Below are 13,775 nucleotides of genomic sequence, written 5' to 3' on the forward strand. Positions count from 1 at the left end.
AGAAGAGTATTTCAGTCATTTTACACAGCTTAAAATAGAAAAAAAATAACTGAGTTAATCATTTGTTAGATTGATATTGCTATTAGTCACTAAATTGAAAATTGCGATTGTGATCGGTTAGATTGTTAGTTTGGATTACTGTGGCCAATGCTTAATAATTTGGATTATTAAAATCCAATTTTTCTATCTTTAAATAGTTTAACATTACAAAATATTTTTTAAAAAATGAAAAAATAATTTTTAAATTGTGAAAAATTACAAAAAAAAAATCTAAAAATTTTCAAAAAAAAAAATTAGTAAGAAACCATCCTTTTTAAGTTACGGTTGTTTTATAAGAAACCACCATTTTTTAGAAAAGTTTCAAAAAGATAGTTAGGTGATATTAACATATTTAATAGTAGATTTATTAATTGCTTCTATACAAAAAAAATATATGAACATATTTATTATATTGAAATTTTCAATTTTTTTTTTTTTGTAATTTTTCGCAATATAAAAAGTATTTTTTTAATATTTACTAATTTTTTTCATGTTTTTAAATATTATGCAATGTCAAACTCTTTAAAAAAATAAAATAAATATAAAATAAGAACCTAGATAACCTACTATTCAGGTAAAATATCTAGGATTGAAACATAAATGAAACTTTAGTGACCTAATTGGAACAAAATATTTTATAAATGACATATTGAAACAATTTCAAAACTTGGTTACTATTCTATAGAGTAATCCCTGAAACTAATTAGTGTGAAAGAAAATGTAAAAAGAAATTAAAAAGTGGTCCATTTAAATGTTGACATGTGACAGTAAGTGGGTTTACAACTTACAAATTGGTTTGGTGCATCGAAGAGTTTGGTCCATTTCTTTCATTCTTTTTTTTAAAAAAAAAATTCAAACAGTGAAACAAACCATGAATGGTTTGCTGATGGGAGTGATTTAAGTATGGGGGTTTAGGATCGTATTCGATAGTAGAGGCTTCATCCTACAAGCAATGGCGAAGCTTGGACGAAAACGCAGAGCGGCTGGATTCAATAAATAAAAAAAATATTCATAAACGGAGGGACAGCCGAGCTCAAATCTTTGGACGAAAACAAATAAATTTACAATATCGAGCAAAAAAAGCAGTGGTGTGCCACCCCATGCCGTCACTGAACTTCGCCCTTGCCTACAAGAAGCACAAGACTACATTACATGTGTTCTTATGCATAATGCATGATTCCATTAAAACAATATGTATAATATAGTAAATATCATGTTTATTAGAGTATTCTCGGTAGATTCTCCATCTCTATCTCTATAATTACACTAAAAATACTATTTTTTTTGTATCATTTTCAATTAAATAATACTTTTTTATACTTTTATCATTACCTTTTCTCTCTCATTCATTTTCTCTCTCATTTTTAATTAAATAATACTTTTTTTATACTTTTATCATTATCTTTTCTCTCTCATTCACTCACAACCACTTTCAAAAACATTAAAAAATTATAGAGATGAACAGTACACTTCTCCCAATTTAACCATAAACAGTAGCATTTTCTCTCTCCTTCTCTCACAACCATTTTTAACCATCTCTAAAAAATGGAGAACCCCCTCACATAATTTGAATAGTCCACTGGGAATGCTCTTAGAAGAAACCGCACTTCATTTATTTTATTCCCTAGGAATACATGGATTGTAATCGCGTTTTAGTTAAGTTTGGTAATAGACACTCTCATAGTGTATCCTGGATGATCTAAACATATTTGGGAACTTTTGGGCGCGTTCGTTCCGTAGAATATAATGAAATTGGAATTTGCATAGAATTTGAAATTGGAAGAAATTGGATTTGAAATCTCAACATTGCAATAGAAATTGGAATTTGAAGGAATTGGAATTTGAAGGAATTGAAATCCAATTATATTCTTGATGTGTTCTTTTGACAAATAAATTGAAATCCAATTCTATTCTTGATGTGTTCTAAAATATTTTATTCGTTGTCCTCGTTAAAAAAAACATTAAAAAAAACAAAAACTTGAGAAAAGATTTTAACAAATTCACTTGAAATCCTCCACATTTTGAAAGGATTTAGAATCCCTTTTATTTAAAGGAATTTGAAGGAATTGAATTCCAATTCCAATTCCTTGACAACCGAACACACTAAAATGGAATTAAGATTCCAATTCCAACGAAACGAGTACGTCATATCATGGGATTTTAATTCCAATTTATTTGAATTCCCACGAATTCTGTTAAATGAACGCGCCCTTAAAGAAATGATTATTTTTGCAAGTGTCAAGAACATTATTAAGTTAATTTCTTCACTAGATCATGCAAAATATACTATACACTAGTGATGTAAGGTTCCACTTGAAGTTTTGAACAGTTAAAATCATTACAACCAACTTACTATGAAATTTGGTTACGAAAAATCATTTTTAAAAGTAGAATTCATATTTGAGCAGGGGATTACATTCTTACGTATAAATAAATAAATAAATAAGAGTTTATGACACTAGAAGTTTGCTAGAATAAACAGGAGTGTTAACACTAGAGTTTCTAATTGTCATAATTTGCACGGAAGTAACCAGGTTTACGATGAAAACCAAATTAATTAGAATAAACGGGCACAATCTGAAACAGTTTGGTTTTGTTTTACATGTACCAATAGCGTAAAAGCCGTACGGAAGCCATAAACTGACTAATCTAACCAAACCAATTCAGTAAAATTCTTACGTATAAATAAATAAATAAATAAATAAGAGTTTATGACACTAGAAGTTTGCTAGAATAAACAGGAGTGTTAACACTAGAGTTTCTAATTGTCATAATTTGCACGGAAGTAACCAGGTTTACGATGAAAACCAAATTAATTAGAATAAACGGGCACAATCTGAAACAGTTTGGTTTTGTTTTACATGTACCAATAGCGTAAAAGCCGTACGGAAGCCATAAACTGACTAATCTAACCAAACCAATTCAGTAAAACTCGAAAACCCCACATTTAGCAATTGTGTTTAGAGTTACAAACTCTTTTTTGAATGTTATTTAAATTATAAAAAGCTAATAAATGAAATAGCCCAAAGTTTTATGCTTGAATTTATTATGTTGGGTCAGTTCTTTCACCCCAAACTGCAAAACTGAAAAAAAAAAAAAATCAAAACCAAACCCATTATGAAAACCAAAAAGAAAAAACAGAATTTTGGTTTTGGTTCGATTTTGCGCCAAATCGACCTATTCACAATACTTAATTATATGAAGAATTGAAAATTGAAAGCAAAAAGGTCTAAATAAATACCAATTTCCTTTAAGCAAAGTCCCCATCTGAAACCACATATATCTAAAACTAAGCAATTACCTGCTTATAACAACTCTTTTAACTCAAAACTAGATCTAACATCATCCAAAGATAATGTCAACACACAAAAAAAAAAAAAAAACTTTTTATAAGTCGGTGTTGCGTGAGAAGGACGGTAATGGAACCGATTCTTGAGGGCGGAAGATAACAAGAACAGCAAACATGCCAATCATCGGGAGCACGAGAAGCCATTTTAGCAGTTTGTAATAGTGAAGATGAAAGGTTAAAGAGAACTCATCAGAGAAGTATAACCCATTCTTGTCTGTCATTTCCACCACCACTGTTCCTGTCGTTCTAACGCCGACTGTTGGCAACTTTATCCGGTATTTTCCAGGTTTGTCATAAATCTGGCTGCTTTTGATTGTTCTTTCCCCTTGGTAGTTTCCAGGAACCAATAACGACGTCTGAAACGTTTGAAGTGAGAAAACCAATTAGTACTTAAAATTTAATTTTTACAACATAAAAAAACGCATTTATACACGACAGTCACATTAGATATAAAATCATGTCTATTTCCTTTTTAGTTTTAAAATTTGGCATAGGATGACCAATCAATTTAATTTACTACATAAACTACATTTAAAAAGAAAACAAATAAATATATAAAAACAGTAAAATGGGTCAACCTGGGTTGATACAACACGACTCGTTTAGCTAAACAGGTTCAGTCAGGTTAAGGGGGGTTGTTTGGCTGAGCTTCTTAAAGTTGCTTATTTGCTTTTTGAAAAGCAAAAGCAATTTTCAAAAGCTCCAATTTGGAGTTTGGAGCTTTTGAAGCTTTAAAATGAAGTTTTACCAAACAGCTTTTGCTTTTCAAAAAGCAAATAGGCAATTTTTACAAGCTAGATACCCCCTAAATACATCTAGCAGAGGAACGTACGAAAGAATAGTTGACTAAAAAGAGAATAGTCAAAAGGGTGGACGTCAAGAAGTTTATCTACAATGCATAAACCACCAAAATCATTTTATTCAATATATATATATATATATATATATATATCACATAAACCATGAATATAATATATCCTCAACAAAATCATTTTAAAAGTTCGATTCATATTCAGCTAAACTATGAATATAATAAACCACCAAAATTATTTTATCTTCAACAGGTTTCCATTTTATGCATTAAAACTAAGGGTCTTCAGTATTCGAATCGTACTTAAAACTCGATTCAAATCGAATTCATATTTAAATGTTCAAATTCAGTTTTCAAAATTTTGAATTTAATACAAATTTATGATTGTGGATTCGAATTCAAATTATACTTTTTAATTGTTAAAATTTATATATACACACGCACACACATACACATACATATACACAGGCACAAAATTAAATATTTAATGATAGTTGGGTCTCCTAGTTCATTATCCAGCCCAATAACCAAATGTCCAAATGTTTGGGCCTACTAAAATAAAATTTAAAAAAATGACTGATACCAAATCGAATTTAAAAATGTATGCGATATTGAATTTCGAATAGAATCCAGCTTCAAATTTTCAAAAACCCAAATACTTTGATTCAATTAATTCGAATATTCATTTTGGCCAATTTTAGATCTTTCAACTATCATGTCATATTAAAGGACAAGTATAACCTAAATGAGTCAAAATTGCCACCTCTTTGACCAATACATATGGTTAAAGTTGCATTCCTTAAAAAAGGGAGTCAAATTACCGTGACATTATACGGGGCTTGATATCCAGATGGCACCCTGTGTTTATCTACAATCTCTATATCAACCCAAAAATGTTTTCCTTCTTCATCCCGGAACGTTCTGGAAGAAGGTGTAACATAAACACCTTCACGGTCAACACGAGCTGCAACATTGTTCCGTCCTTGATTATGTGATCTCCATGCCTAACAAAGCAAAACAGAAAATGAACATATTAAGAATCAATAAATCGAAGTAGCACTTTAACGAAATCATGTCATGCCTTGAGAGGATGATGTGGTGCAGGGGTTGAAAAACAAAACACATTGCCATTCATAGTTGTCACAATAAGATCAAGATCGTCTCCACCGTCAACATTGTCAGCCAACACCATGCTATATCTGTTCATTTAACAATTCACCAGTTTTAAACTACAGGGTATTTAATATACCAACCAGCAAAGCATAACTTCTTAGCAATTCATCTTTTTTTAAGATTAATATCAGAAATGAGAAAACAAAGATGGGAATCTATGTTTAGAGACACTATTGAAATAAAAGAATAATGTACAACAGCAAGATTTATTGGGGGTGTTACAGTACAATTTGTATAGAGGATATTTAAGTCAAGTGCCCATTGTGGCTAGCAGAAATTGAAGAATTAAGTGAAGGCCTGTAAACGAACCAAACGCTCAAAAAACCATTCATGAATCGTTGCAGGAAGTTTGTTTATGTGTGTTCACTTAATATACAAACGACTGTTCATTTAGTTAAACAAACGAACATGAACATATCTCTCATTCATTCATATATCTTCATGAATATCTGTTTACGTGCGTTCATTTAAATTCATTTATGCGTGTTCATTTGTTTTCATTTTTGTTGTTAGTTAACTTATTTTCAAGTTTGTTCGTTACGTTCGTTAATACATTCAACTATATTTTTAAGCCTGTTACAATTTACTCTAGTTTCTAATAACTTTTTAGGCCCAACAAATTGTTTTTCACATTTACTTTGATATAGTTTTAGCTTAGGCATGTTCATTCATCTAGATTCGTTTTCTTAACGAAGAATCATGAACAAGAAAACCACATTCTTTTAATTCTTCGTGTTCAATCATTTGTTCAGTTAAAGTTAACAAACAAACATGAGTATGCTTTGTTCATGTTCATTCAGTTAGTTTGCAGACCTAGGCCAAGTGGGTTGAATAATAACACATGTCGAGTTTGGGTCAAAATGAGTAATTTTAGAATGGTTATGGTCAGATTTGTTTAACAGACACTTTTTGTCCAAGATTTTCAATTTTCTTCAAGTAATAAGTGTGTAAATACTCCTAAGGCTTTATGCAAACACAAATACAAATTTTGCACCATCCGATGGATTTGACATGTTTTCTTTAAGATAACTTTGTTTTTTGTGGTTTTACATGTTTGAACAGATATAAAACATAACAACCTTAGTTTGAAGAAAGAAAGACTTACGATGTTTCACCAATATCCACAACATCAGCACATGAAGTCGGCCCATCAATGAGATACAAGTATCCATCAAATGATGTTGTCACAATTGTAAGACCTTTCTTCTTTTCCCTTCGTTTGCTTAAATCAACCAACAAGACTTGATTCATCACTCTCCCATGAGTTCGGTATGGATACGGGCGCACAAACGAACCATCTTTTCCACTAAGAACATATATATTTCCAGATATTGTTGGAACCACCACATCCGTGTGCCCATCTCCATCCACATCACCAACAGTTGCACCCTAGAAATACACAAAAATTTGTTACTGAGACAGCCCAGTCTGGCCCATTCAACTAGGGGCGGCAATTCCTGCTACGGCACGTTTTAAAAATTGATCAAGAAGGATAATAGGACATGACCAGTTTAATAAGTAAGTTGACTTATTGGCCCGTTAAAGGGTTTTATAAAAAAAGTTAATATTCAGATTTTAAAGATAAAGTGTTAAAAAGTATAAAATTAAATATTTTTATTTATAATTTTTCCTCTTAACTAATACTTCTAAAACTGAAACTAATTTAGAGTTAACCCTGTCATTAACTTTCACTTCCAACAATATTATTTTACTGGATCTAACTACCAATCTCCAGGCATTTCCATTTGCATCTTATAATCTTGACCTAGGCTATATATACAAACCCAAGTTTGCTAATTGAAATGAAAGCTTAAGAAACAAAAACTAAAAGTAACCAACAGTTGCACCCTAGAAATACACAAAAATTTGTTACTGAGACAGCCCAGTCTGGCCCATTCAACTAGGGGCGGCAATTCCTGCTACGGCACGTTTTAAAAATTGATCAAGAAGGATAATAGGACATGACCAGTTTAATAAGTAAGTTGACTTATTGGCCCGTTAAAGGGTTTTATAAAAAAAGTTAATATTCAGATTTTAAAGATAAAGTGTTAAAAAGTATAAAATTAAATATTTTTATTTATAATTTTTCCTCTTAACTAATACTTCTAAAACTGAAACTAATTTAGAGTTAACCCTGTCATTAACTTTCACTTCCAACAATATTATTTTACTGGATCTAACTACCAATCTCCAGGCATTTCCATTTGCATCTTATAATCTTGACCTAGGCTATATATACAAACCCAAGTTTGCTAATTGAAATGAAAGCTTAAGAAACAAAAACTAAAAGGACACCAATTGAATAAAAGCTTCATTTGAGTCAAGAGTAATCAACTGCTTAAATTGTTTCAAGTTAGCATATATTAATCATATTCATAAATTCATAAACGGTCATAAAACGAATCAAACCTGAAACATGAGTGACTCTAAAACGACACAACTTTAAGCATCTCTGGTGACACAAATTTAAGTGGAACCCATCAATATTTTGTTACCTGAGAAATTAAGCTCTTAAGATGGGCTTCCCAAATTTCTACACCTTGTGGGGTCCACGCAGCAACGTTTCCATGTGTATCAGTAGTAACCAATTCAATCTTCCCATCATCATTAATATCAGCAGCTATTACAGCTCCTTGAATTTCAGCCATCTCAAGAGGAAACTTCTCTCTTACCTTGCCTGAGTTATAATTAAGATAAAAGTTGAAATTAAAATACTTATTAAAATCTCAATAAATAACTGTACTACCTTTATGATCGAGGACATAAAAGTGACCATAAGATGTGCCAACAAGGATGTCTAGGTATCCATCACCATCCAAATCAACCACTGTTGGAGATGAATATATATACGCACGGTATTTGGCAGTATCTGTACTTATATCCAGCTCAGCAGTCCATTTAACTTGTTTGGTCTCAAGGTTAAAAACGACAATTCCACCACCAACATATTTTCCAATTTCAATACCACCAAGTTCCTTCACACGCTCTGGGTTATCATAGTATCTGTAAAAGGGTACAATGGTCAACAGAGCAACCATGATTATAACAAAGACATAATAAAATGACACTCACTCCTGGTCAAAGAAATATGAGACTGCAACAATCATTTCTGAAACCCCATCCTTGTCAATATCAGCTATCACCTGAAAATAACAAGAAAAAAGGCATATTTCATTATTCCTAATTCATTCCAGTATCACATAATCTAAGATTAGAGGCGTACATGAAACAGAAATAACCTAAACAACCAAACAAAAATCGATGGTTTGGTTTTATGTTTTCATAAACACTGAATTTTCAGTTCGGTTTTGACTTTTCATGATTATTAAAACCGAAAAAAGAACCGAATGTATGAATTTTCATTTTAAATTTTGAATATTAAGTAATATATAAACAAACATAAACTGTAAAATCCCAAATATATTAGCCAAGATGAAGAATAGCCAATTTATCATTAAATACAAAAAGAATTAGGCCTAAATTCATTATTTCAGTCCACTTTTTTTCGGTCCAAAAATTCCACGCCCAATGGTAAAACCGAACCTAATTATGAATTTCATTTTTAAACGCTAACTGCTAAGTAATATATAAACAAAACAAACAAACCTACACGGTAAAATCCCAAATATTTTAACCCAGACGTATAATAACCATTTAATCATTAACAAAAAGGATTTAGGCTCAAACTCATAATGCCGTCCAACTTTTTTTGGTTCAAAAACTTCAAGCCCAATTGCTCAAATGACAAAACCAAAAATAAAAACCGAAAAAAAAAAATCAAAACGGTTTTCAAAAATTCGAATGCCGAATTTTTGGTTTAATTTGAGCCCAAAACCGACCCATGCACACCCTACCTAAGATTACTTAACTAATAACATTAATAACTTACAGGAGTGCACAAAATGTGTGAATCAACATGCACATAGCTTTGAGATGCCACATGTTGTGCTTCATTCCATTCTTCATCTCCCCACATTGTTTCATCAACATAATCATCGTAGTCATAGTTGTACTCATCTGCCAACTCCTCATTGTCACGCAGCATATCAAAAGATGCGTCAGCATCAGCTTCAAGGCCTTCATCATTTTCAACAGTTGCAACATGAACATCTTTGTGGTCATTGTTCTCCTGTGGTTTTTCTTCTAAAAGCCGTCTTCCAGTATTTGTTTTATTATTAGCACCCGGTGCATTGTCTAATATATTTGTTGAGACATTTTGGGGCAACTCGATATGTGGGCTAGTTTTATTTTCTGCATTATTTCTGTTGTTTGGCAACTCGATATGTGGGCTCATTCTATTTTCTGCATTATTGCTACCCTTATTTTCCGATGAATCTGTACTAGCTTCACTGTCATTATGTGACCTTTTAACATGTTCATCCAATAAAGTACTTTTTGTATTATTTGGTGATTCAGGTTTCAGGGGCATTTCAGTTTTCGCCTCCTTATGCTCCTCCAAACCAGATGTATGGTTAGCTCCTGTGGGGGCTGTGGAAATGATTTACAAAGGTAGGCTGGTTAGATATCTCTGGTACAGTTTACAATTTTTTGTTCCAATGATTATGATATTTTCTAAAAAACAGTTAAAGAATCGTTATTAATCAAACTAATTTATCTTTAAGAGTAATTAAGGTTAACCGCAGATGAATGCTGAATAGAAAATACAAAAAATATATATATATTGACCACCAAAGAGATCTTGTAAGTGAATTTATATAGTTGCCTGTATAGTAGTATGCAACAAAAACTTTAAATAAAAACGAAACATAGAACTTGATTAGCATATGCATAAGTAACTATACAATAATTATATCCTTCTCTTAAAATAATACATGTTTGGTCCTATAAAATTGAGTAAAAATGTCTTTGGTCCACTCTAGTAGTAAAAAAAAACATATTTATTGTGCAATTGTAACATGTGTCCAGCCACCTGTGGTGCAACTTTCGACAAAAAGTCAACAACCCAATTGACAAAATGTATCTGCAAACTAGTCAAGCGACACTTTGAGACAAGTAAAAGATTAAGAAGCATGAGTTAAGAATCAAGAATCTTGAAAAGAATCTATTGTCGTCAAGTGGACAAAAAAAATCACAAGATCTAAACAGTTTTTCATGATTACTGTATAAAACTTTAATAAACATAGAGGCGTACGGGGTATGGAGTGCAGAGCAGCCTCTTGAATCAGTTGATCATCGTGAACATCTGGATGAGAGTGATCAACTGGCTCTGGGTTCAACCCCACATACCAATCCTTTTTAGCTTTTAGTCTAGGAACCTCTAATTTATCTGACATCATATAACCAGAAGCCCTGCATAAAACAAATAAGAAAGTAAATCGGATGTTGAATAGAAAGAAAAAAAGACAAAAATGCTGCAAAAACAAACAAAGAGCCTGTACCGGAAGAAGAGCACCTCGCCATTGTATGTAGCCAATGCGATTTCTCTCACGCCATCCTTGTCAATATCATACAAAAGTGGACTCGCGTGAACAGTTGACTGATGGAAAGCGGGCCACCCTGAAAAACCATTAAAAAAATCACAATTATAAGCTCAATCATGCAATCATATTACTTGTTTATCATCTTATGTTACTATAGATATAGGATTTATTAAGGTAAAAATATTACAACTGAACTAATCTTATACGTAATATACTTTCCTTCATTAGTAATTGGAGCATGGTGTTGTAAGTTTCATGTGAAGAGAAGACAGGTAACAGTGCTAGTTAGAGCAGTGGAAACCCTCAATGCAGAAGGAAGGAGGAGTAGAGGCAGACCCAAAGTGACTTGGGAGGAGCGGATTAGGCGGGATTTGCTAGGGTTACACCTCTCTGGGGACATGGTCCATGACAGGAGTTCACGGAGACGTAGTATTAAGGTCAAGGACATTTAGAGAATGCCACTTTTGTATCTTAGCTTTAGCATATGGACTTGACTCTTCTACATTTTAGGTGCATTTTGCTTGTGTTTGTTCTTTTGTTGGTATGTCTATTTGGATTCTATGATTTCATATGTGATGGCAAACTTGATGTTGTAAGTTTCATGATATCTCAAGATTGTTACAACTTAGAGCATTCACATCAGGTTCTTTATCTCCATCTCTATAATTTAACTAAATATTACCGTTCTCTAAATTTATCTTTAAATTTAGCCTACCACATCTCGATCTCTATCTTACTCACAAACACTTATTTTATAATTTTTTTTATCTTTCTTATACAGTCACAATTCACAAGCATTTATAGAGATCACAAATAGTGGATCTCTATATTTAGAGAATCGCTATCAAGTTTTAGATATTCTGATGGAGATGCAAAATGAAAATCTCTAAACTTTAGGGATAAGAGAAAAAGATGGAGATCCTATTGTGAATGCACTTACAGATAGACAATTACAATAGTAGTGTAGATACTTAAACACGGAATCAATTAAATCGAGTGAATGACACACCTGGCATTTTGTCACCATCAGAACCTTCCAAGACTTCCAGGTAGTGGACAAAAGATGGAACAACAACATCAAGTTTGCCATCACTAAGAGAAAGAAAGTAAATAATTACACCAAAAATGGTATAAATATAATGCTAAATTCAGAAGACAGTATTTACCTGTTAATATCAGCAATCAGTGGTGTTGCGTATATACTAGAACTAACTTCCGTCTGCCATCTTAGCTCCAAATTCTGAGGGCATTGTTTATTCAGCAGTTCATCCTCATCACTAAACATGTAAGAGTTAGTTTTAGCTCCAAATTCTGAGGGAATTCGTTCCATTTAAAGTAGGAATACCCCTAATAATGGTTGCTAAATCAACTTGGCATTACAAAAGTATTAAATTAAGAACATTGCAGCCTACTACTAGTAAGAAACAAATAGACTTACAAATTAGGATAACCTAAGTTATCATCAGTGGCTTCACGTTCACGAAACTTGTTCGATTTTGCTGGCTCCTCACTTGCATCGATTAAGACCACAAGTAACAGAAATAAAACCCTAATTTTCATGTATGAAAACAAAATCTTAATATGCAAAATGAATGGTGGATCTACAAGAGAAGAGAAATGTGTTCCGGTCAATTGGATTTACAGAAGACGCTTCACGACATCTAATTTCCCCAAACTTTCCTTTTTCTTTTTTCTTTTTTTTTTAACGGGCCAACAAGCAAATTCAACTCCAACCAGTGTACCACACGGAGGCAAAGTAGTCTTAAGACGACATTACCAAATTTAATTATTACATTGCAAAGCATGTCAATATACCTAGGTTATCAAGATTCAAAGTATTTAGTCCATGTCTGCTTGTAACTCTTGATAAGGCGACGTATATCTGTCTGTGTGAGAATACGGGTTTTTTAAAGTTTATTGATTTTTTTACCGACTTTACCTTCTTATATGCAAGTGGAATCAATATGGCTCCTCTCTTCAAATCATATAAGTAGAAGCAATATAACACTTTCTCGAGATGAAAAATTAAAAAATTAATAATTGAAAAAAAATTCAGTTAAAAGTTGGTTGCGACTACCTTCCATTAATAAACCTCCATTATTTAGCATCTAAGTCCATACCGACATAGAGGATAATAAACACTTCTGCATCGTACAACATTGTTGCAAATATCTAAATATTTTTTTTATATAAATGTGAAATAAATTTAAAATATTTTATATTGAAAAAAACTAAATTTTAAATTACACAGCAAATAATATTATATTTTTTTTGATTTCCTTTATTTTGCTTTATTTTCCTTTATTTTCCTTCATACACATGTACTTAGAGCCGAGGGTTTCTCTTGAAGCCACCTCTTTATTCCTTTGGATAGAGGTACGGTGTGCCTACATCCCACCCTCCCCAGACCCTACTTATAGCTTTGCTGTCGGTGGGATTTTACTGGGCATGATTGATTGATTGATTGAAATGTAAAATAAATTTAAAAAATTATAAGGCACACAAAAATAATTGAAAGCACTATATATGAAAACAAAACCTCTTCTTGAATTCGTCGACCTCATACATGTCTTCGTTGATGTACATCTTACTAACATTAATGGAATTGGAAAAAAAGAGATGACATTGATTAACAAAAAAATAAAGTAATCAAATTGATAATAATTTTTAAAGATATCTAAGTTTAACATTACCAGTAAGAAGAAGTCAATGTATCAAACCCTCATGAATTTTGAATAAGCCAAATTGTAATACGACAACTACGGGGGTTTGATCAAAATTTAACATAACATAAGTTGGCATGTCAACCGCGTACGATCGATATAGAGTTAAAGGTAATTCTTTTTTTGCTTTATAAATCATGTAAGCAAGATATGTCATTTACAAAGTTAACATATAACATAAAATGAAACTAAAAATAAAGTTACCTCAAACCTTTTAACCTCATATACATCTTATTAGT

The 13,775-nt window shown here is 31.9% G+C and overlaps 1 protein-coding gene across 1 annotated transcript; it reads right to left on the reverse strand.

The window, feature by feature from the left end:
• Positions 1 to 3,266: 3,266 nt before the first annotated feature.
• On the reverse strand, positions 3,267 to 12,373 carry LOC143572827 (protein DEFECTIVE IN EXINE FORMATION 1-like). Its single transcript, XM_077057877.1, has 13 exons — positions 12,252 to 12,373; positions 11,980 to 12,090; positions 11,823 to 11,905; positions 10,772 to 10,889; positions 10,525 to 10,682; positions 9,262 to 9,860; positions 8,445 to 8,515; positions 8,119 to 8,375; positions 7,868 to 8,049; positions 6,478 to 6,761; positions 5,281 to 5,398; positions 5,021 to 5,203; positions 3,267 to 3,744 (listed from the first exon to the last, which is right to left on the reverse strand). The coding sequence occupies exons 1-13, from the start codon at positions 12,371 to 12,373 to the stop codon at positions 3,427 to 3,429; spliced, it is 2,604 nt and encodes an 867-aa protein (XP_076913992.1). The 3' UTR covers positions 3,267 to 3,426.
• Positions 12,374 to 13,775: the final 1,402 nt, after the last annotated feature.

The sequence above is a fragment of the Bidens hawaiensis genome, unplaced genomic scaffold, assembly GCF_021521415.1.
Source record: "Bidens hawaiensis isolate Kalapana, Puna unplaced genomic scaffold, B.hawaiensis_p1.1 tig00026027_1, whole genome shotgun sequence".
Classification (NCBI taxonomy): domain Eukaryota; kingdom Viridiplantae; phylum Streptophyta; class Magnoliopsida; order Asterales; family Asteraceae; genus Bidens; species Bidens hawaiensis.